Here is a 23,854-nt window from a genome sequence, read left to right as displayed (position 1 = left end):
CCATGATTTGGATGCACAACTTAGAGAAACAACACACACACATCCACTTAGATTTTCCCTCACCCTGTGTTGCCAAACTGGCCTTGACTTGAGCCCCTGACAATCCAGTGTTAGCTATTTGTAGCCTAAAAACTGGTTGGATCTCAAGGTGAAGAAAAGCCCACATCAATAAAAAAAACTCAGTAGAGGAATGGTGGTGCTTGAATCCTCACGAACCCACAGTTCTCTCTAAATTGAACTTGAAGACTTAATCATCTCCCTAATTTTAGAATCCTGAAATATCTAGGATTGCGAGATTAAAGACCTCTTTAAACTGCAATGTGAAATGTGTTCTGGTCCTTGCTATATTTTTTCTCCAAAAGGCAAATCTCATCAGCCACCTTGGGGATTCTTCTGGATTATATCACAGACAACAGGATTCTCTCAGTAAGACAAGCTGGCTGTGACTGCCAATATCTGCAGACAGAATTTCAAAGGGCTGGTCAGTATGTGTGAACTCTAGTGAGGCGATTGCTTCGGGGGGAAGATTTCCTTTGAGGAGTTCAGATAGGAAAGCTGATTTACAGGCACTGGACTCCCACAGTCCTGATCTAGTTAGACATGAATCGGGTCGAGGTCTGTGCGTTCTTTCCTGCTTGAAGGTTTATTTGGGAACAAGAAGAAGAGAGAAAAAAAAATATCTTTAAGTTAAGTTGGTGGACTATTCACTTTTTCCCACAGCCAGTCCAAAGAGGCAAATACTATATAAATGAGTATTTGATAAGACTCAGAGTGACAAGCCTGGAGTTTTCAAATATGGGGTCAATGCCAGCAAGCTTGGAAAGCAGGTGACATTTACTTCAGCCAAGTTCTCCCAACTCTGTGTTTCATAATACCTCTCCTCGCTTTACCCTCTGTCTTCATATTGCCCTTCTGTTCCTGAGTCTTCCCCACACTAAGGTTCCCCACCTAGAAGTAGCTTCTTTAGGAAGTAACTTAAGCTCCAGAAGTGTCTTCCTCCTCTTTCTTCAATCTGCCCACCCCTCCATCAAAACACACCCTTCCCAATATCCATGCCCTCTGGACCCTCCTCACACCTCATCATGATTCATCCTTCTGGCAGCACTAAGTAGGGGAGAATTTTTATTATTCTCCTTCATGTTTCAGTTTTGCAATTTACAGGAAACTGGAAGAAGCAATCCCTTGGGGTAACTAGTAGTTAACGCTTCAGGCTCATAGCAGTGAGGTGATAGGGTTTAAAGCAATGCATGGCTAAAGAACATAGGATACACGCACATGCACGCGCGCGCACACACACACACACTGGAATACTACTCAGTCATTAAAAAGAATGAAATTTTGCAATTTGCAGCAACATGGACAGACTTGGAGGGCGTTATGCTGAGTGAAATAAATCAAACAGAGAAAGACAAATACTGTATGAAATCACTTATCTGTGGAATCTAAAAAATACAACTAGGGAATATAACAAAAAAGAAGCAGACCCACAGATACAGAGAACAGACCAGTAGTTACAAGTGGGGAAAGGGGAGGGGGAAGGGACAAGATAGGGGTAGGGGAATAAAAGGTACAAACTACTAGGTATAAAATAAGCTACAAGGATACATTATACAACACTGGGAAGAGGACCAATATTTTATAATAACTATAAATGGGGTATAACTTTTAAAACTGTAAATCATTATATGATATCTAGTATATAAATACATAATATTTTACAGCAACTATATTATCATTTTTTTAAATGTTTATAGCAGCTTTATTCATAGTTGCCTAAAACTACAAATAACCCAAATGTTCATCAACAGAATGGATAAAGCACAATATACATATATCATGAAGTTCTAGCCACACTGAGGAAGAAACAAACAACTGCTCCAGGCTACAATGTCGGTGAATCTCAGACATAATGAGCAGTGTATACGTCAATTCTTTTAAAAAAGCACTGAAGGAGGAAAAAAAAGCAATGCATGGCTCCTTCTTTGTACCAGGCAAACTTAGAGGCTCAGGGGAGTTGCAGGGCCCTAGGCACTGAGGAAAGAAGAGTTCCTTCTTAAATGTGGGTTTAATTGAATACGTTTGGATTTTTGGAATAAAAATGACCTCTCCTGTAACTTAGAATCTATTTATTCTTCCCTGTGCAAATTAACAAAGCTTATTTTTAAAATCTGGAAAATAAAACCAACTCAAAAATTAAATTAAAAAAAATGGAAATCTGAAACTCACCCTCCCAAGGTTCTACTGGCTGACTCTGTGGCACATTTTTGTGGGCAGTTTACATTCAAGGCACGTCACAGCCCCTGGTCCTGGCTCAGCATGGAGAAGGGGGCACTGATCAGTCTGTCTGACCAAAGCTAATTTCCCAGCTTGTCTACCTTGGATCCCAAGATTTCCAACATAACTCTATTTTCACATGAAAAAAAAGTCCAGACTAGAAATCAGAAGACCTGACTTGTAACCCAGGTTCTGCTGCTAAATATGGGGTCTTGAACTTAAGAGAAAAATGAAGAGTACAAACCTGGGAAATTCTCTTCACCATAAAAAATCTAGGATTCCAAGACTGAAGGTCTTTGTTTAAAGTACACATAAATTCCCTGAAAAGAGTGACACATTAATCATCTACTACCCACTGCCCCTTAGCTCAAACGAACTTCCCAGCTTAGCTTATTCATCTTCTTCTCACAGATCCTAAAGGAAGCCACAGAAGATGAGCAATTTAAATAGGATGATGAGAAGGGAAAGTTCTACAATATGGAGGCTTCTCAAGGGAGGAAAGGAATGTGGTGGGAGACCCTGCTGGAGCAGGGGAAAGCATAAGGCTCTGGGCCCCCACTGTGGAGGCACCGAAAGGAAAGGGAGGCCATGGACACGGCACAGAAAAACGAATTTTTTCCATTTCACATTTTTTCCCTTGGCTGGGGCTAAAGAAAAACTGCATAAAGTCCATCATAGTGAGAGTTTTTGTGGATGAGACCCTTGTGGATGCTTATTAAATGGTAAATAACTCCAGAAATAATGATCCTCAGGAATTCCCATCGCTGCCCTGACCCAAGTCAAAATAAGTGCTTTCTCTCCTTCTCAAGAAATTAGACTCAGCTGATGCGGGGTCAGCAGGGGTTACGAGGGGGAGGAAAGAAGAAAATAATCAGCAGTTGCCTTTATCAAGCATCCACTCTGCACTAGGCGCCGTGCTAGGGTCTCTCGCTGACGTGACAAATCTGCCGAGACGAGATTTATCATTCCCATTCTACACACAGGGGCCACTGAGGCTCCGAAGAGGTTCCCTTACCCAACATCACCCAGCTGTGATGGGCACAGCCAGGATTTAAACCCACACCTGGGTGACACCAAAACCTCTTCTCTTTCTACAATGACCACGGACAATGAGTTTTAGCAAGTGAGTGTTAAATTCCCACTTAAGTGATAAGCAAAGTAGTACTAATGATTAACATCCAGTGAGGGCCCATTATTTGCCAACCACTGTGCTAAATGCCATCATTTATCATGACATTTAATCCTCACTCTGACCCGATAAAACAGCTAATAGTTGCCCATTTCACTGCTGTGGAACCCGAGGTTAAGCAATCTGCCTAAGGACACATGGTTAGATAGCAAAGATTGAAGCCAGACAACTGGACACAAAAGACCATAATCTTAACCACTGCACAGAGCGAACTTATCTTAGTCCAGTCCCCCCATGAATAAAAACGTGTTACTGCTCAGTGTATTAAAGGGATGAAGATAGAGGGGATTTTAACTACGATCCAGGCTGGTGACAGATCCAGAAATCGCTCTTTGACAGCAGCGTGGAGTGACTGAGGGGTGAATGTCTTCAGAGTGACAGCCCTGCCCCCAAAGCTATTCAGGCCCCAAACAAAACCTTCTCTGTGTCCTTGATATTCTTAAAGAACACAGGCCAATTTCAACAATCCCGGACAAACGGCTGCCACCGTACCACAGCCTGTGGAACAGCACCCTGACCCTCTCCTGGAAAATGGTTCTGGCATCTTTGCAAAGATGGGAAACCGGAGTGAGGACGAGACAGGGAGGAGAGGCAAAGTGTGGAAAAAGCAAAACAACAACCAGTGTCCACGTACGTAAAATGCAGAGGGAAGCTGAGCTAATGAAAGAACATATTTCCACAAATGGAACCAAAACATGTCTCACAAACTCTCTCGGCCTTACAAAGGATTAGCTGCCAAAGGACATGACCGTGGGTACCACACTCTGTTTACAAGCTTCTCCTCCATGCTGCATGGAGACGTGACTTTCCTTGTCCTTGCTGAAGGGCTAATTATCTCCTTACCTGAGCTGCGTAAACCCAAACAATTCCCGGAGTCTCTAGGACAGGAGTCAAGGAGCAAGGCCTGGAGGGGCACTGGCTGTTGACACACGTTCACTGTCAGCTGAGATACGTGTGTCTTTTTTTTTTTTTTTTAAATTTATTTTTTGCTTTATAACAAATTTAATCAGTTATACATATACATATGTTCCCGTATCCCCTCCCTTTTGCGTCTCCCTCCCACCCTCCCTATCCCACCCCTCCAGGCGGTCACAAAGCACCGAGCTGATCTCCCTGTGCTATGCGGCTGCTTCCCACTAGCTATCTACCTTACGTTTGGTAGTGTATATATGTCCATGACGCTCTTTCACTTTGCCACAGCTTACCCTTCCCCCTCCACATATCCTCAAGTCCATTCTCTAGTAGGTCTGTGTCTTTATTCCTGTCTTACCCCTATGTTCTTCATGACATTTTTTTTTCTTAAATTCCATATATATGTGTCAGCATACAGTATTTGTCTTCAAGAGTTTTCCCACCACAAACAACTAGCCTGTGTGCTTCAGAAAAGTCGGTGTCATGAAAGACAAAAAAAAAAAAAAGCTGAGGAACTGTTCCAGATTAGAGGAGATTAAAGGGGCATGATGACTAAATGCAATGAATGATCCTCCACTGCATTTTGGACTGGGGGTGGATATTGCCATAAAGGATATAATTGGGACAACTGGCAAAATTTGAATATGGAGTTAGCTAACAGTGTTTTACCCTAAAGTTAAATCTGAACTTGATGGTTATACTGCAAAATGCAAATAGACAATGGCCAGACCATATCTTAAAAAAACTCTGACCCACAACCTGTAGCCACCTGCCCAGGAAACCAACCCCTTACCTACAATAAACAGCCCAGGTACCCAGTCTGGTATAAGTCAGATTTGCAGGAAGTCAGATTGCCCTCCCTAGTGACAATGCGAGAAGCTAAACAATAGTTCTGTGACAACTGGCCCCAAATGGCCAGGACTTGATTAATAACTGACAACTTCCCTAAATTTTGTTCCTGTTTCCAACTTAGGACCAACCAGAGAAAGTCAATCATGTGCCCCTAACCAATCACGTGGATCCCCCACTTCTAGTTAGCCCGCCTCCAGCATCCCCACACCAACAGCCTCCAATCAGTGCATACCTGAAGCCTTCCCTTTTCTCCACTATAAAGCTTTCTCAACTCCTCTGCCTTTCTTTGCATCTCTTTCAAAATTCAAGCGATGGTGGCCGACTCCCTTGCTATTGCAAGCTCAGAATAAATAACCTTTGCTTTTTTCATTTGGTGGGTCTTTATTTCCACAGTTCTGTGGTTAGAGTTCTGTGGAGAGACTGTCCTTGTTCACGGGAAATATACGCTGAAGTGTTTAGGAGTAAAAATATATATATACATCTAGAGAGAGAGAGGGAGTGATAAAGCAAATGTGGTTACAAGTTAACGACTAGTGAATCTGGGTGAATGGTGAGGAAGTTCTTTGTACTCGTCTTGCAGCTCTTTTGTAAGTTTGAAATTACCTCCAAATGAAACGTTTTTTTAAAGAGTCTCACCAAAAAATAAAATAAAAAAATAAAGTGTCCCCAGCTGACTGCCTACATCCTGACCAGACAGACCACACCTGTTCAGCTAAGCTCTCAGATGATGGACTGTTGTCTTGTCTGTGTCACTTTATCCACTTGCTCCCCTTGCAGAACCACAAAGGCAGAAGCCAGGGCTCTCTTGACCCGACCCCTGAAGGGCGATCACACATTCCCCACACTCACACTTTCCTAACCCTCTTTGGCAGGGATCTTTTCGGATCCCTGGCTGCGTAGAGCGTAGAGAATCAGAGTGATCTTGAAGTCCCTTCTCCCTTCTTCCCTGGGCCAAGGGGCACAGAAGGGGCACAGGATGCTCCTCTCATTATCAGCCCTCACATGTACCCTGGGCCTCGTGATGCAAATGGCTTGTGAACTGAAGATTGCAAGGATGTTTGGAGATTGGCCATCCGTTTCTTAAGGCTAAGCTGAGTTCTTGGAACTGGCAGGACTTAACTATTACACTCCAAAGCTGCTGTATATGACTGTTCCCCAATCTTGCCTTCTTCCTTTTCTTTCTTGCAAATTATTGGGGCTCCCTCTTCTTTCTTAAGCCTCTCTTATCCCTTCACCCAATGGTTCCTAACCTTGGCTACACAATGGAATCATCTAAGGGGCTTTAAAAAGTACCGATGCCGGGTCCCGTGTCCCAGAGACTCTTATTCAATTGTTCCAAGGTGCAGCCTGGGATTGGGGAGTTTTGTTGTGTTTGTTTTGATTTTTAAGTTCCCTGGAAGATTCTAACGTTGCAGCCAAAATTGAGAACCACTGTCTAAGGCATTGTCAAGTACATCTACAAAGCTCTTCTCTCCCAGGTTTCCCATCTTTCTAATGACTCTGGGGAGATTTCCGATCATTTGCTCAAACCTCAATGAAGCTCCCACATAGGGGGAATTTCCCTGAAGTGCTTAGAATTCACTTCATAAGAGTGATTTATTTGAAAATCTTTCCCCAGCAATGAATTAAAGGAAGATGAGACACGCGAAAACCTGCTCCAGTTAATAACAGTCAAAGGTAACCATCCTCGTTTCCTATAAATAAACTCACCCAGCCTATATTTACAGGGCAAAAACCCCAGCGGCATCACAGCACACAGCACACATCCCCTTGTGACTGCACAAGCTCTACAAGGCAGAAAACAACAGACCATCCATCCAGATGTAGATATAAGATACCGGGAATATGTCGGGCAAAGCGATGATGAAACTGCACCAGATTTACAGCAACAGGTGGTGGCCTCTCCTAGCAGGCGTGTACATGGTCATCCAACCTCTCAGTCACAGGAAAGAGAGAACAAGAAGGTCCTGCACCAAGAAGTCTGTTGAAAGGTCTGTGGCTTGGATTCCAAACAGGGGGGCCTGGAAGAGGCTGGGAAGGCATGCCCTTGTGCAGTTTCCAGTCCAAAGGGGGCTTCTAAAAATGACTTGTCTCTCTCTCCTATCCCCTGCCTGGCCCAATGAAATGAATTTTTGTGGGTAGGGCCCAGGCACTGGTATTTTGAAAGGTTCCCCAGATAGTCTAAGGTGCTGTCACTTGACTTTGAGTGTCACCTCCACGTAGAATCCTCTTGTCTCATCAGTCAGGGAGGACCCTGAGCCCCCAGGCCCCCTGAACCGGGTTCTGGAGCCACATCACTTCTCCTACCCCCACCCCCTTAAGCACTGCCTTCTCTTCCCACACCCCTGCTCCTGTTACACACACACACACTCCCATAAACACTCACACTAACACATACCCTCACACACAAACCCACGGAGTGAAAGCCCAGCAATTCTGTGTGTTATTACAGTTTCTTGCATGTGAGTTGTTTCCCTAATTATGCTGTGAGTTTCTGGAAGCAAGTATCTCATCTCACGCTGGGATTCCGCTAGATGGGTCTCAATAACGTGTAAGTGCTGAATGGCTGAAGGGTCCATTGATCCATTCAGCCAGAACTATCAGAAGACAATTCACCCCACTGAGCCCAAGACTTGGCATCCTGAAGCTCAGTCAGACAGCTACTGAATATTCCATACCATGGCCTGGATTTGAGTTTTGGCTCCAACACTTAGGAACTCTGTGACCTTAAGCAACCGGCCTCAGCTTCTGTAGCAACCAAATGACGATAATATTACTACCCACCTCATAGCGTTGTTAGATAATACTACACGCAAAGCACTTTGCAGCTACATAGTGTCTGGCAGATAGAAAACACTCAGTGAATGTTTCAATGAATGATCTCAATAGCCACATCTACGGACCAAAGTTTGCTCTGAAATGATCCTCAAAGCCCAACCCGAACTGTGTAATATCTTCTGTAAGCAATGGTTAGCAAAAGTGGTCTCCAGGTGGTACAGGGCCCATCACCCTACTGATGTGCTAATGTCCTGTCTGGGTGACTGTGCAGCTCCTGTTCAGACTATTCTCGGTTTAAAAGAGTCACCCCGAAAGTGTCAATCGATGGTTCATCTGTTTCATTCCTCCCCAATAATGGAGTACAGAGCATGTGGCAGAAATGTTGAGATCAATCCTGGAAATAGGACCAGTCTCAGAGATGCCCATCAGCCATGGGGAGCGGGGCTGGGGGAGAGGATCTTAAGCATGAATGACGTCAGAATCACATGTAGAACTTGCTGCATAGACGAGGGCTGGGCTCCACTGCCAGAAACTCTGATTCCACGGGTCTGGACTCTGTGATTCTTCCAAACAACAGTCCAGGTGATTCTGGGGCAGGTAGTTCAGACCATTCATTCCTGAAGAAACGTTGATCTTGTAAGGTTATCAAGACAGAAAACACTAAGGGGGTCGTGAAGGAATGTGGCTTCTGATGTCAAGACATATTCATTATAAGTTTGAATCAGTTACCTAATCTGTGAGTCTTAGTTTCCTCATTTGTAAAATAAGAGTAATAATACCCATCTCACAGGATTATTATGAGGGTCAAATGCCTGGCATTCCCACATGGGAATTTGTAGGTTGGGAAGAGGAAGCCAGTCCAGCAAACAGACAAAAATATCAGCCAGAATCCAGGTGAAGGATGTGTCTTGAACAGAGAGGGAACAGTTGTGTCAAAAGCTGCTCATAGGTCAAGATGAAGACCACAGGATTTGGCAACATGGAGGCAGCTGGTGACCTTGAAGAGAGTGTTTTTTTGTTTTTGTTTTTGTTTTTTTGCGGTACGCAGGCCTCTCACTGCTGTGGCCTCTCCTGTTGCAGAGCACAGGCTCCGGACACGCAGGCTCAGTGGCCATGGCTCATGGGCCCAGCCGCTCCGCGGCCATGTGGGATCTTCCCAGATCGGGGCACGAACCCGTGTCGCCTGCATCGGCAGGCAGACTCTCAACCACTGTGCCACCAGGGAAGCCCGAGAGTGTTTTAAGGTCAAATATACTCTTAAAAATTGGAGCAGTTTCATGTCAGAAAAAGTGGAAAAAATCTGCATTACTAGCAAATTGTAGACTCACGCAACCCACCAATGCTATTTCTTGTACCTACCGTGCAGGAACTCGAGCACACACGCACCATAAAACACACAAGAACGCTCCTAGGTACGAGGGGGACGCGGAACTCGCGTCTCCTCACAACTAGGGCACCTACCACGCCCCTGAGGGGCGGCTGGGGGAGGGCACGGAATCCCACGCCGGAAGGGGGAAATTGGGGAACCGCTGGGAGGGCAGAGGATCAAAAGGGAGCACGGCCAGGCGTCCCCTACCCACATGGGCCCCCGGGAGCCTGCTGAGATCCCCGGCCTGATTCTCTGCCCACCGAGGCGCCCTCCAGCCGTGCGGGTCCTGAGGGAGTGGGAGGGAGGGAAGGGGGAGCAAAGGGAGAGGCTGGACCTCCGCGACGGCACCCCCGAGGGGCGGCTGGGGGAGGGGAGGAGTTCCTACACCCAGTGGGAGCCACCCACGGTTAGAGGTCCAGCGGAGACGGGGGAGACCCTGGGGGAGGCGGTGGGGGAGGGGCGCGAAGGACCGGAAGGGAACCCAGCACTTTCCCTGTCCACTTAGGCACCGGGGAGCCTGTTGGGCTCCTGGGCCTAATCCTCTGCCCTCGGAGCCTCCCTCCTGCCTCGCAGAGTGCAAGCCCCGCCCCTACATCCCCCACCCAGGGCCCCACCTCTACACTCGGGAGACTCGAGACACCCCGCAATGTGCTGGGCCTAAACCCCGCCCACACACCCTCACTCAGGGCCCTACCTCCAAACTCCGGAACTCCAGGCCTTCCTTTCCACATGCTGCCACTCCCCTTCTGCGCAGGTCGTAGGCAGAGGCCTCGCCCCACGTTTGAACATCACACCCCCAGAATCTAGGTCCCGCCCCTGCCTAAGTTCCACCCCCGCCTAAACCCCACCCCATAGCTGACTTTTTTTTTTTCCTTTCTTTTTTCCTCTTTTAGATTGGGGTTCTGTTTTACCTTGTTGATTCATTGTTGTTGATGCTTTTATATTTTTATTTTTCCTAATAAATCATTTATTTTTCTGATTTTATTTTATACTTTGTTATTGTTCTCTCCTTTTGGCTTGTTCCCCAGCCCCCCTTTTTTTTCTTTTGTGGTTTTATTTTACCTTGTTGCAGTTGTTTCAATTATTATTTTATTTTTCCTAATATATTTTTTATCTTTCTAATTTTATTTTATTTTTTATTGTTTGATATTTTACTGCTCCTTTTTTCTTTCTTTTTTTTTTTTTTCACATGCCACGAACCTTGCAAGATCTTGGTTCCCAGGCTGGAGACTGGGCCCGAGCTCCTCTGGTGGGAACTCTGAGTCCAAACTGCTGGACTAACAGAGAACCTCAGACCCCAGGGAATATTAACTGGAGTCAGGCCTCCCAGAGGTCCTCATCTAAGCACCAAGACCCAGCTCTATCCAACTGCCTGGAAGCTCCAGTGCTGGACGTCTCAGGCCAAACAACCAGTAAGACAGAAATACAGCACCACCCATCAAAAAGAGAGAAAAAAAAATGAAACGACAAAAACTTATGCTACAGACAAAGGAGCAAGGTAAAAACCTAAAACCAAATAAATGAAGACGAAATAGGCAAGCTACCTGAAAAAGAATTCAGAGCAATGATAGTAAAGATGATCCAAAATCTCAGAAACAGAATGGAGAAAATACAAGAAACATTTAACAAGGATCTAGAAGAACTAAAGAGCAAACAAACAGTGATGAACAACACAATTACTGAAATTAAAAATACTCTACAAGGAATCAATAGCAGAATAACTGAGGCAGAAGAACGGATAAGTGAACTGGAAGATAAAATGGTGGAAATAACTGCCAGAGAGCAGTATAAAGAAAGAAGAATGGAAAGAATTGAGGACAGTCTCAGAGACCTCTGGGACAACAGTAAACACACCAACATTCGAATTATAGGGTTCCCAGAAGAAGAAGAGAAAAATAAAGGGACTGAGAAAATATTTGAAGAGATTAGAGTCGAAAACTTCCCTAACATAGGAAAGGAAATAGTCAATCTAGTCAACAAAGCACAGAGAGTCCCATACAGCATAAACCCAAAGAGAAACATGCCAAGACACATATTAATGAAACGATCAAAAATTAAAAACAATGAAAAAATATTAAAAGCAACAAGAGAAAAGCAACAAATAACATACAAGGGAATCCCCAAAAGGTTAACAGCTGATTTTTCAGCAGAAACTCTGCAAGCCAGAAGGGAGTAGCAAAACATATTTAAAGTAATGAAAGGGAAAAACCTACAACCAAGGTTACTCTGCCCAGCAAGGATCTCATTCATATTCGATGGAAAAATTAAAATCTTTACAGATAAGCAAAAGTTAAGAGAATTCAGCACCACCAAACCAGCTTTACAACAAATGCTAAAGGAACTTCTCTAGGCAGGAAACACAAGAGAAGGAAAAGACCTACAAAAACAAACCCAAAACAATTAAGAAAATGGTCATAGGAACATACATATCGATAATTACCTTAAATGTAAATGGATTAAATGCTCCAACCAAAAGACATAGACTGGCTGAGTGGATACGAAAACAAGATCCATACATATGCTGTCTACAAGAGACCCATTTCAGACCTAGTGACACATACAGACTGAAAGTGAGGGGATGGAAAAAGATATTCCATGCAAATGGAAATCAAAAGACAGCTGGAGTAGCAATCCTCATATCAGACAAAATAGACTTTAAAACACAGACTGTTACAAGAGACAAACAAGGACACTACATAATGATCAAGGGATCAATCCAAGAAGAAGATACAGCAATTGTAAATATTTATGCACCCAACACAGGAGCACCACAATACATAAGGCAAATGCTACCAGCCATGAAAGGGGAAATCAACAGTAACACAATCATAGTAGGGGACTTTAACACCCCACTTTCACCAATGGACAGATCATCCAAAATGAAAATAAATAAGGAAACACAAGCTTTAAATGACATATTAAACAAGATAGACTTAATTGATATTTATAGGACATTCCATCCAAAAACAACAGAATACACTTTCTTCTCAAGTGCTCAGGGAACATTCTCCAGGATAGACCATATTTTGGGTCACAAATCAAGCCTTGGTAAATTTAAGAAAATTGAAATCGTATCAAGTATCTTTTCCAACCACAACGCTATGAGACTAGATATCAATTACAGGGATAAAACTATAAAAAATACAAACACATGGAGGCTAAACAATACACTACTAAATAACCAAGAGATCTGTGAACAAATCGAGAAGGAAATCAAAAAATACCTAGAAACAAATGAAAATGAAAACACAACAACCCAAAACCTATGCGATGCAGCAAAAGCAGTTCTAAGAGGGAACTTTATAGCGATACAATCCTACCTCAAGAAACAAGAAAAATCTCAAATAAACAACCTAAACTTACACCTAAAGCAATTAGAGAAAGAAGAACAAAAAACCCCCAAAGTTAGCAGAAGGAAAGAAATCATAAAGATCAGATCAGAAATAAATGAAAAGGGACTTCCCTGGTGGTGCAATGGTTAAGAATCTGCCTGCCAATGCAGGGGACATGGCTTCAATCCCTGGTCCAGGAAGATCCCACATGCCACGGAGCAACTAAACCCGTGCGCCACAACTACTGAGCCCAAGTGCCACAACTACTGAAGCCTAAGCACCTAGAGCCTGTGCTCTGCAACAAGAGAAGCCACCACAATGAGAAGCCCGTGCACCACAATGAAGAGTAGCCCCTGCTCACCACAACTAGAGAAAGCCCGCATGCAGCAGCAAAGACCCCACACAGCAAAAAATAATAAATAAATAAGTAAATAAATTTATTATTTTTTAAAAAAAGGAATAAATGAAAAAGAAATGAAGGAAACAATAGCAAAGATCAATAAAACTAAAAGCTGGTTCTTTGAGAAGATAAACAAAATTGATAAACCATTAGCCAGACTCATCAAGAAAAAAAGGGAGAAGACTCAGATCAAAAGAATTAGAAATGAAAAAGGAGAAGTTAGAACAGAAACTGCAGAAATACAAAGGATCATGAGAGATTACTACAAGCAACTCTATGCCAATAAAATGGACAACCTGGAAGAAATGGACAAATTCTTAGAAAAGCACAACCTTCCGAGACTTAACCCGGAAGTAATAGAAAATATAAACAGACCAATCACAAGCACTGTAATTGAAACTGTGATTAAAAATCTTCCAACAAACAAAAGCCCAGGACCAGATGGTTTCACAGGCAAATTTTATCAAACATTTAGAGAAGAGCTAACACCTATCCTTCTCAAACTCTTCCAAAATATAGCAGAGGGAGGAACACTCCCAAACTCATTCTATAAGGCCACCATCACCCTGATACCAAAACCAGACAAAGATACTACAAAAAAAGAAAACTACAGGCCAATATCACTGATGAACATAGGAGCAAAAATCCTCAACAAAATACTAGCAAACAGAATCCAACAGCACATTAAAAGGATCACACACCATGATCAAGTGGTGTTTATCCCAGGAATGCAAGGATTCTTCAATATACGCAAATCAATCAATGTGATACACCATGTTAACAAAATGAAGGAGAAAAACCATATGATGATCTCAATAGATGCAGAAAAAGCTTTTGACAAAATTCAACACCCATTTATGATAAAAACTCTCCAGAAAGTAGGCAAAGAGGGAACCTACCTCAACATAATAAAGGCCATATGTGATAAACCCACAGCCAACATCATTCTCAATGGTGAGAAACTGAAACTATTTCCTCTAAGATCAGGAATAAGACAAGGTTGCCCATTCTCACCACTATTATTCAACATAGTTTTGGAAGTTTTAGCCACAGCAATCAGAGAAGAAAAAGAAATAAAAGGAATCCAAATTGTAAAAGAAATAGTAAAACTGTCACTGTTTGCAGATGACATGATACTACACATAGGCAATCCTAAAGACGCTACCAGAAAACTACTAGAGCTAATCAATGAATTTGGTAGAGTAGCAGGATACAAAATTAATGCACAGAAATCTCTTGCATTCCTATACACTAATGATGAAAAAATCTGAAAGAGAAATTAAGGAAACACTCCCATTTACCACTGCAACAAAAAGAATAAAATACCTAGGAATAAACCTACCTAGGGAGACAAAAGACCTGTATGCAGAAAACTATAAGACACTGAGGAAAGAAATTAAAGATGATATAAACAGATGGAGAGATATACCATGTTCTTGGATTGGAAGAATCAACATTGTGAAAATGACTATACTCCCCAAAGCAATCTACAGATTCAATGCAATCCCTATCAAACTACCAATGGCATTTTTCACAGAACTAGAACAAAAAATTGCACAATTTGTATGGAAACACAAAAGACCCTGAATAGCCAAAGCAATCTTGAGAAAGAAAAACAGAGCTGGAGAAATCAGACTCCCAGACTTCAGACTATACTACAAAGCTACAGTAATCAAGTCAGTATGGTACTGGCACAAAAACAGAAATATAGACCAATGGAACAGGATAGAAAGCCCAGAGATAAACCCACGCACATATGGTCACCTTAGCTTTGATAAAGGAGGCAAGAGTATACAATGGAGGAAAGACTTCCTCTTCAGTAAATGGTGTTGGGAAAACTGGACAGCTACATGTAAAAGAATGAAATTAGGGCTTCCCTGGTGGCGCAGTGGTTGAGAGTCCGCCTGCCGATGCAGGGGACACGGGTTCATGCCCCGGTCTGGGAAGATCCCACATGCCTCGGAGCGGCTGGGCCAGTGAGCCATGGCCGCTGAGCCTGTGCGCCCGGAGCCTGTGCTCCGCAACGGGAGAGGCCACAACAGTGAGAGGCCCGCGTACCGCAAAAAAAAAAAAAAAAAAAAAAAAAAAAAGAATGAAATTAGAACACTTCCTAACACCATACACAGAAATAAACTCAAAATGGATTAAAGACCCAAATGTAAGGCCAAACACTATAAAACTCTTAGAGGAAAACAAAGGCAGAACACTCTTTGACATAAATCACAGCAAGAACCTTTCTGACCCACCTCCTAGAGACATGGAAATGAAAACCAAAATAAACAAATGGGACCTAATGAAACTTAAAAGCTTTTGCACGGCAAAGGAAACCATAAACAAGATGAAAGGCAACCCTCAGAATGGGAGAAAATATTTGCAAACGAAGCAACTGACAAAGGATTAATCTCCAAAATATACAAGCAGCACATGCAGCTCAATATCAAAGAAACAAACAACCCAATCCAAAAATAGGCAGAAGACCTAAATAGACATTTCTCCAAAGAAGATATACAGGTTGCCAACAAACACATAAAAGATGCTCAACAGGGCCTCCCTGGTGGCGCAGTGGTTGAGAGTCCGCCTGCCGATGCAGGGGATACGGGTTCGTGCCCCGGTCTGGGAGGATCCCATATGCCGCGGAGCGGCTGGGTCCGTGAGCCATGGCCGCTGAGCCTGCGCATCCGGAGCCTGTGCTCCGCAACGGGAGAGGCCACAAAAGTGAGAGGCCCGCATACCGCAAAAAGAAAAAAAAAAAAAAAAAAAAAAAAAAAAAAAAGATGCTCAACATCACTAATTATTAGAGAAATGCAAATCAAAACTACAATGAGGTATCACCTCACTCCAGTTAGAATGACCATCATCAAAAAATCTACAAAAAATAGAGAAAAGGGAACCCTCTTCCACTGTTGGTGGGAATGCAAATTGATAGAGCCACTATGGAGAAGAGTATGGAGGTTCCTTAAAAAACTAAAAATAGAACTACCATACAACCCAGCAATCCCACTCCTTGGCATATACCCTGAGAAAACCATAATTCAAAAAAGAGTCATGTAGCACAGTGTTCATTGCAGCACTATTTACAGTAGCCAGGACATGGAAGCAACCTAAGTGGCCATCAACAGAATGGATAAAGAAGATGTGGCACATATATACAATGGAATATTACTCAGCCATAAAAAGAAACGAAATTGAGTTATTTGTAGTGAGGTGGATGGACATAGAGTCAGTCATACAGACTGAAGTAAGTCAGAAAGAGAAAAACAAATACCGTATGCTAACACATATATATGGAATCTAAAAAAAAAAAACGGTTCTGATGAACCTAGGGGTGGGACAGGAATAAAGATGCAGATGTAGAGAATGGACTTGAGGACACAGGGAGGGGGAAGGGTAAGCTGGGACAAAGTGAGAGAGTAACATTGACATATATACACTACCAAATGTAAAACAGATAGCTAGTGGGAAGCAGCTGCATAGCACAGGGAGATCAGCTCAGTGCTTTGTGACCAACTAGAGGGGTGGGGTAAGGAGGGTGGGAGGGAGACGCAAGAGGGAGGGGATTTGGGGATATACGTATGCATATAGCTGGTTCACTTTGTTACACAGCAGAAACTAACACAATATTGTAAAGCAATTATACTCCAATAAAGATGTTAAAGGAAAAAAGAAAAAAAATAATGGGAACTATATTCAATATCTTATAATAACCTATAATGGAAAATAATCTGAAAAAGAATATATATATATATCACTGAATAACTTTGCTGTACACCAGAAACTAACACATCATTGTAAATCAACTACACTTCAAAGAAAATTATCTTTGTACTTTAAAAAAAAATCACTCCTAGTGACATTGAAACAACCCAATGTCCATCAATAATAGAATAGATCATGAATTGGGTATATTGATGTAATGGAATAATATGGCATCAATGGAAGTAAACTCTCAGAGACAACAACATGGATAAATACCATAAACACAATGCTGAGCTTTTAAAAGAAATAAGACACAAAAGAATGCATACACTATTATTCAACTCATATAAAATTTAGAAACAGGAAAAGCTAAGCTGTACTGTTCAAAGGATGTATTTGTTTTTAAAGACTTGTATGTGCTATATCTTACCATTTAAAAAAAAAGAATGAGAAAGAGCTATTCAACAAAAACTTTTCTTAAGCATGATTATGGTTGGCCGCATCCTGTGCCATCCCTGGATGGACCCCGCTCAGAAGTCACTTTCTTACAAGGCCTTTGGGACCACTCAGGCTACACCAGCCCAACCTCATCACTGTCATTTCTTCATAGCACTTCTCACCACACAAAAACATCATGATCATTCACATTTTACTTGGTAGTAGTCTATCTCCTCCATGGAGGAAAAAAGGGAAATGGGAACTGAAGAAGTGGATACAGAGAAGATAAACAACTACTTCCATAATTTTTTTTTCCGAGGGAGAATAGAAATGTGGCAGGAGATGGACAAGGAGCTAAGGGAGATCCTTCTCCTCTTGTTTTTTTTTTTTTTTTTTTCTTTTTGCGGTATGTGGGCCTCTCACTGTTGTGGCCTCTCCTGTTGCGGAGCACAGGCTCCGGATGCGCAGGCCCAGCGGCCATGGCTCACGGGCCCAGCAGCTCGGCGGCATATGGGATCCTCCCAGACCGGGGCACGAACCCGTATCCCCTGCATCGGCAGGCGGACTCTTAACCACTGCGCCACCAGGGAGGCCCTCCTCTTGTTTTTTTAAGATGGAACGTATCAATACATATGACGATGGATCTGTGAAATGAAGGGAATCATCCAGAAGGAAGCAGGAAACGTGATGATGCAGAAGGAAGAGAGAATAATTAGACAGGCTAAGTGCTAGAGAAGGGGATGGGAGTTGGATTCAGAGTGTGAGTACAAGGCTGGGCCTTGCCAAGGAGCAAGGACCACAGGGGGAGGGGCAGTAGGGGACGATTGCTGGGAGGTCTGTAGACCTGGTAGTGAAAGGAAGAGGAAGTTCTCTCCCAGTTATTTCTATTTTCTCCATGAGAGTGAGGATGAGGGAGGAGATGTGAGAGACTGGAGGAGAAAGGTAGTGAAATAGCCCTCTGGGAGAATGGGACCAGAGAAATTGACCAGAGAAATGCAGTAGAAAGCCTGTGTGTGCCTGAGAGCCTTCTTAAAAACGATGGTCCTCGGGCTTCCCTGGTGGCACAGTGGTTGAGAGTCTGCCTGCCGATGCAGGAGACACGGGTTCGTGCCCCAGTCCAGGAAGATCCCACATGCCACAGAGCGGCTAGGCCTGTGAGCCATGGCCACTGAGCCTGCACGTCCGGAGCCTGTGCTCCGCAAAGGGAGAGGCCACAACAGTGAGAGGCCCACGTACCGCAAAAAAAAAAAAAAAAAAAAGATGGTCCTCAACTTAAAGTGAGGTTAGTCAACATCATTGAGTGATTTTCTCCAGCCTTATTCAGCTATTTGGTACAGACAAGAATAGGAGGAGAGGTGGAATTTTGTCAGCTGAGTCTAACAGAGGGAGAGAGGGCAAGGGCCTGGTTGACCTGGCAACCAGGGGCTCTAGGCTGGGCAAGGAAGGACATGCAGACAGTAGCACGCTTCACGTTCACTATCACCACCATCTTCAACTGCCAGAGCAGTTGTTACTTTCATTTGTGTTTTAAAGCTATAGCAATAGAATTTACTACAAGACAGAGTTATCTGCTTTTAAAACTTATTTTTTAATATCTATAAAGATATGAAAGTCCTTGGGAAAACTGGGCTTTTTGAATCTGTCACGACAGGCTCCGGTTTTTTGACAGAATCCTGATAAGACATAGGAAAGCCTGGGAACCACTATCTCCTGCAATCTTCACCCAAGTAAGGGTCCATTTCACAGGAACTACGTGCCCTGCTGATTAACAACTTGGGCCACAGCAAGAGGTGGATCTGGCCTCCAACCCCCTCTCCATCATCAGCTGACTCTGGCCAGGTTTCTTTTCCTTTTTTCACTCTAGTCTTCTCAGTCATATAATAGGGTTAACAGTAGCATCTACCTCCTAGAATTGCTATGAGGATTAAGTGAGAAAATCCATGTAAAGTGCTCAGCAAGGTGCCTGGCACATACTAAACATTCAGTAAAAGATAATTAGGGCTTCCCTGGTGGCGCAGTGGTTGAGAGTCCGCCTGCCAATGCAGGGCAGGCGGATGCAGGGGACACGGGTTCGTGCCCCGGTCCAGGAAGATCCCACATGCCGCGGAGCAGCTGGGCCCATGAGCCATGGCCGCTGAGCCTGCGCATCCGGAGCCTGTGCCCCACAATGGGAGAGGCCACAACAGTGAGAGGCCCGCGTACCGCAAAAAAAAAAAAAAAAAAAAAAAAAAAAAAAAGAATAAGATAATTATAGTCTCTTAGAGTAACTTCTCAATAAACGTTGACTGTTTGGGGCTGTTGGTGTTGGTGTTATTGCTGTTAACTTATTTAACCCCCAATAATGGGTTAAATGCTTGAATACCTGGGTGACAAGGAGGCCTCAATCTCACTGGCATTCTATTCTATAACTGGACAACCTTAATTTGATTCAAGACAGGAAGCATTTACGTTCTCTCAGCTTATATATATTATTTCACTTAACTGGCACAACAACAGGATTCAAAACCAGATCTTTCTGCTGCCAAAAGCTATACTTCTGGCCCAATGAAACACTTCTTTCTGATAGTCTGTTCTAACTCTAATATGTTCTGATTCTGATTTGTTCTAGTTCTGCTCGCAGGAAGGACGCCAAGGAAGTCAACTTCTCTTCTGTGTGACAGTTATTTCCAAATTGAGCTCCAAATTCTGCAAAGCTGTTGATCACACCGGGAGGCTGTTGGGGAACTCAGCCTCCGGATCCACTGAGTCCCTCTCAGAGCCTCTACTTACTGCTGGAAACCTCTTCCCAAGGGAGGTCTCTCATCTAAAGTCGTTTCCATGAAGTCCAGAGAATCTTCCTCAGGGGAAGCAACTTCTCCATCCAGTGAAACAAGAGGCTGCTGATCCCGTATTCCCAGTATAAGATCCCCATACGTGACCCTCTGCCTTACGTGCATGTGCCAGCATTCCATCATTCAACCAGCCAGCTTTCAGGGCATGCTTGCCAAGCTACATAGGAACTAAGGGGAGTGAATGCAAAGGAAATATGAGGTCTGGACCTTAAGGACCTAAGGACACACGATAAAGACACTCAATAGCTTACGTGACCTCAGACAAATCACTTCACCATTCTAACCTTCAGTTTCCTCAGTGTGAAACGGGGATAGTAATAACTCCCAATGCAAGAGTTATTGTGAGAATTTAGTGAGATGATGCTAGCTGTTATTATAGGAGATACTCACACACAGACACCCTTCTTCCTTGTTTTCAGAACCCCAATTTTGTTCAAGAAAGCACTGTGCCTGCCCCGGACTCTGAATTAAAATTGATATGATATGGTCACAATAATCCTATTCCTCTGTTAGATACTGACTTTCCCAGCTTCCGTTGTGCCTGGGAATGTCTATTTGACCCTGTTCTGGCCTATGAAAGTTAAGAGAAGTCAACTGAGAGCCTTCTGGAAATTTTTCTGCTTTCCTGTAAAGGAGGCAGGCATGAGATAATACACGTAAGTGTCCCCAACTTGCATGCACATGCACACACATGTGCATGTGCAAGCACACACACACACACATTTTCTTTCATCTTTCTTCCTTGAATTCAGATGCAATGCTTGGAGCTGTGGTAGCTATTTTGTGACCATGAAGTGGTAAACATGAAGGCAATAGTCAAAAGCTAAGGACAGAGAAGCTGAACTGAAGAATGACCCTAGATCTTTGATGAGACCCTAGAGCTGATGAACCAACCTCTGAATGCCTTCCTCCAGAGTTCTTAAGTGAGAAAATAAATACTTGAGTATTTAAGCCACTATTAATCAGTTGTCACTCACAGCCTAAAAAGCATCCCTAATTGATTCAATGATATTGTCTATCATCATTTACTCCAAGCTCCCATCACTGTTCCTTCTTTGACTTGGAGCAGGGAGCCAAGTACTTTGGCTATGAGAGGCAGTACTTTGGACCAGGTCATCTGCAGTAAAGTTGAGCCCCTCTATTATTTTGTATAAAGTCCTCCTCTACAAAGGATCCCAGCACAATCAGCAAATGAGCAGCCCTTAGCCCCATATGGCTCAAAAATGCTTCTCAGAGATTCCTCCCATATGACACCATATTTGCATCCCCCCGCCTCGACCAATCCCATGCTTCATGTGTCTCACATGTTATATTAACACTATTCTGGGTCATGTCCTGGGCATTCCACTCTGCTCCAATGGAAAACCTTCTGAGAACCAGGTTTCACAATTGCCATAAGGGCAGAGAGAGCTGAACATGTGCTCAAATGCATAGAAACTTAACACAGTACTTACTTAGCACAGTGGCTGGTACCTAGTCATCTCTCAATGAAAGGCCACTGTTATTACCATCATCATGACCATTATTGCTATATAACATGGTCGCTGTCACTTCTAAATTCAGCTCTTCCACAAAGGGATAGACAAGCCCTATACTTCTGAGTCCACCTACCCTCTGTGACTTAGAGATCAGGACTCCTTCTGACATGGTATGTTCCTAGTGCTGGGGGGAATACCGGTGCTGGTAAGTGAGCAAGTGACTGATAGGTTACATGAAGAAAGAGGCAGGACTTAGACTGACCATTCAGGAGATGAGTCAGGGCCATGGTAAAGAATCACACCCTATCTTCCCAACCTGGACTGAAAGTCAGGATGAATTTTATATTATTCATAAATACCCAACAAGTATTTATTGAGGTACATGGCAAGCACTCAAAATTGTACTATAAAATTCCCCTGGAAAACAAGGGAGACAGTAAGATACATACTGCAGAGGGGATTTATGGCTTGATTAAAGGCATTCATTCCAGGAAAACATCCTCAGGTTTCAGCCATTCACTTTCCTGGAATTCTTTTTTTTGTTTTTTTGAGTTTTTAAAATTTATTTTTGGCTGTGTTGGGTCTTCGTTGCTGGGCGCAGGCTCTCTCTAGTTGCGGCGAACGGGGGCTACTCTTCGTTGCGGTGCGTGGGCTTCTCATTGTGGTGGGTTCTCTTGTTGCACAGTATGGGCTGTAGGTGTTTGGGCTTCAGTAGTTGTGGCACGTGGGCTCAGTAGTTGTGGCTCGCAGGCTCTAGAGCACAGGCTCAGTAGTTGTGGCACATGGGCTTTGTTGCTCCGCAGCATGTGGGATCTTCCCGGACCAGGGCTCGAACCCATGTGCCCTGCATTGGCAGGCGGATTCTTAACCACTGCGCCACCAGGGAAGTCCCACTTTCCCGGAATTCTAACTGAGGCACCAAGCTGGAAGATCCCCAAAGATACACACCAAGCTTCCCAAAGAGCTCTCCTCTAAAATGTACACTGCAGCTCTATAAACAAGCCAATCCAAGGCAACTAAATGATGATCTGGTGGGAATCCCCTTTATTTGGTGCCAAAGCAATAAGCAATCTCCTCGTGCCCTGGGTCGCCACCCAGCCCCAGTGGGGAAATACCCCAGTGAGTGGTGCTAGTGCAAAGGGGGCAGGACTGCAGCCAGGACACCTGTAATCTCCATCTGCAAACCACCCTCCCCCCAACCAGTAAATCACTGCACAACTACAGGCAGATCACCAAGCCTCCCTGGATCCCCATCTCCCAACTTGTCAAGTGAAGGGGCTGAACTCAATGACTCCTGTGATGGTTAATTTCATGTGTCAACATGGCTGGGCCATGGTGCCCAACATTATTCTGGATGTTTCTGTGAGGGTGTTTTGGGATGAGATTGACATTGAATCTGTGGACTTTGAGTAAAGCAGATTGCCCTCTGTAATGTAGTTGGGAGGGTGGGGCTCATCCAATCATCTGAAGGCCTGAATGAAACAAAGATTGACTTCCCCTGAAAAAGAGGGAATTCTGACAGCAAATGGCCTTAGGACTCGAACTCATCTCTTCCCTGGGTCTTCAGCCTCCCAGCTTACCCTGCAGATTTATTTTAGATTCTTTCCAAGCCTCCATAATTGTAAGAGCCAATTCCTTTTTTAAAAAAAAAGTATACATGTATATACGTGTGTGTATATATTATATATACGTATATGTGTGTATGTGTATACATCCTGTTGGTTCTGTTTCTCTACAGAACCCTGACTAATACACCCCCCAAACTCTTTTCCAGTTTTAAGATGCCGGGAGTCTGACTGGTAGCAGAGGAGAAAGTTGGGGCCCATTTCTCAGGCTGCAGCTCCCCAGGGCAGGGATGTCAAAATGCTCAGGACAATGTCCTCTTTCAGGAGGACTTATGCAATGAGCCTCCTTGGCACAGCGATAAATACCAGTAGTTCCAGAACTGGGACACCACGTACTGTGGGGCTATGGAGAGAGATAAATTGATATGAATGCAGCCAAAAGGAATCCAACATATGAGGTTATGAAGGCAGCTTCACAGCCCACCAGTTTTGCCATCTTCTGTCAGGACCTCCCCAGATACTTGCCGCATTATGACGCTGTTATCCCAGAGGCAGGAAGCAGTTTTTTTTACTGTGATTGATGAGGTGTTGCTATAGAGCAGAGTGTCTGCTGCAGAGGAGACAAGGAGATTGTCTCTGCAAGATAGAATTTGAGAGAAGGAGGAGAAGGGAGAGTGGGCGCGGGCTGATACTGAAATGCATCTGACGACCACTGCATCAGAAGCGCCTGCCCCACACCA

General features: G+C 43.7%; 1 protein-coding gene across 1 annotated transcript in view; it reads right to left on the bottom strand.

The window, feature by feature from the left end:
- Window positions 1–563: 563 nt before the first annotated feature.
- Window positions 564–23,854, bottom strand: part of NTAQ1 (N-terminal glutamine amidase 1) — a 171,724-nt gene continuing 148,433 nt past the window's right edge. Inside the window, exon 6 of the mRNA XM_060115651.1 lies at window positions 564–631. Coding sequence (XP_059971634.1) covers window positions 591–631 — 41 coding nt within the window. The 3' untranslated portion in view covers window positions 564–590. The remainder of the gene's footprint in view (window positions 632–23,854) is intronic.

Source organism: Mesoplodon densirostris, chromosome 13 (assembly GCF_025265405.1).
Source record: "Mesoplodon densirostris isolate mMesDen1 chromosome 13, mMesDen1 primary haplotype, whole genome shotgun sequence".
Lineage (NCBI taxonomy): Eukaryota > Metazoa > Chordata > Mammalia > Artiodactyla > Ziphiidae > Mesoplodon > Mesoplodon densirostris.
The sequence above is the reverse complement of the archived record's forward strand: the minus strand, read 5'-3'. Positions and strand labels throughout refer to the sequence as shown.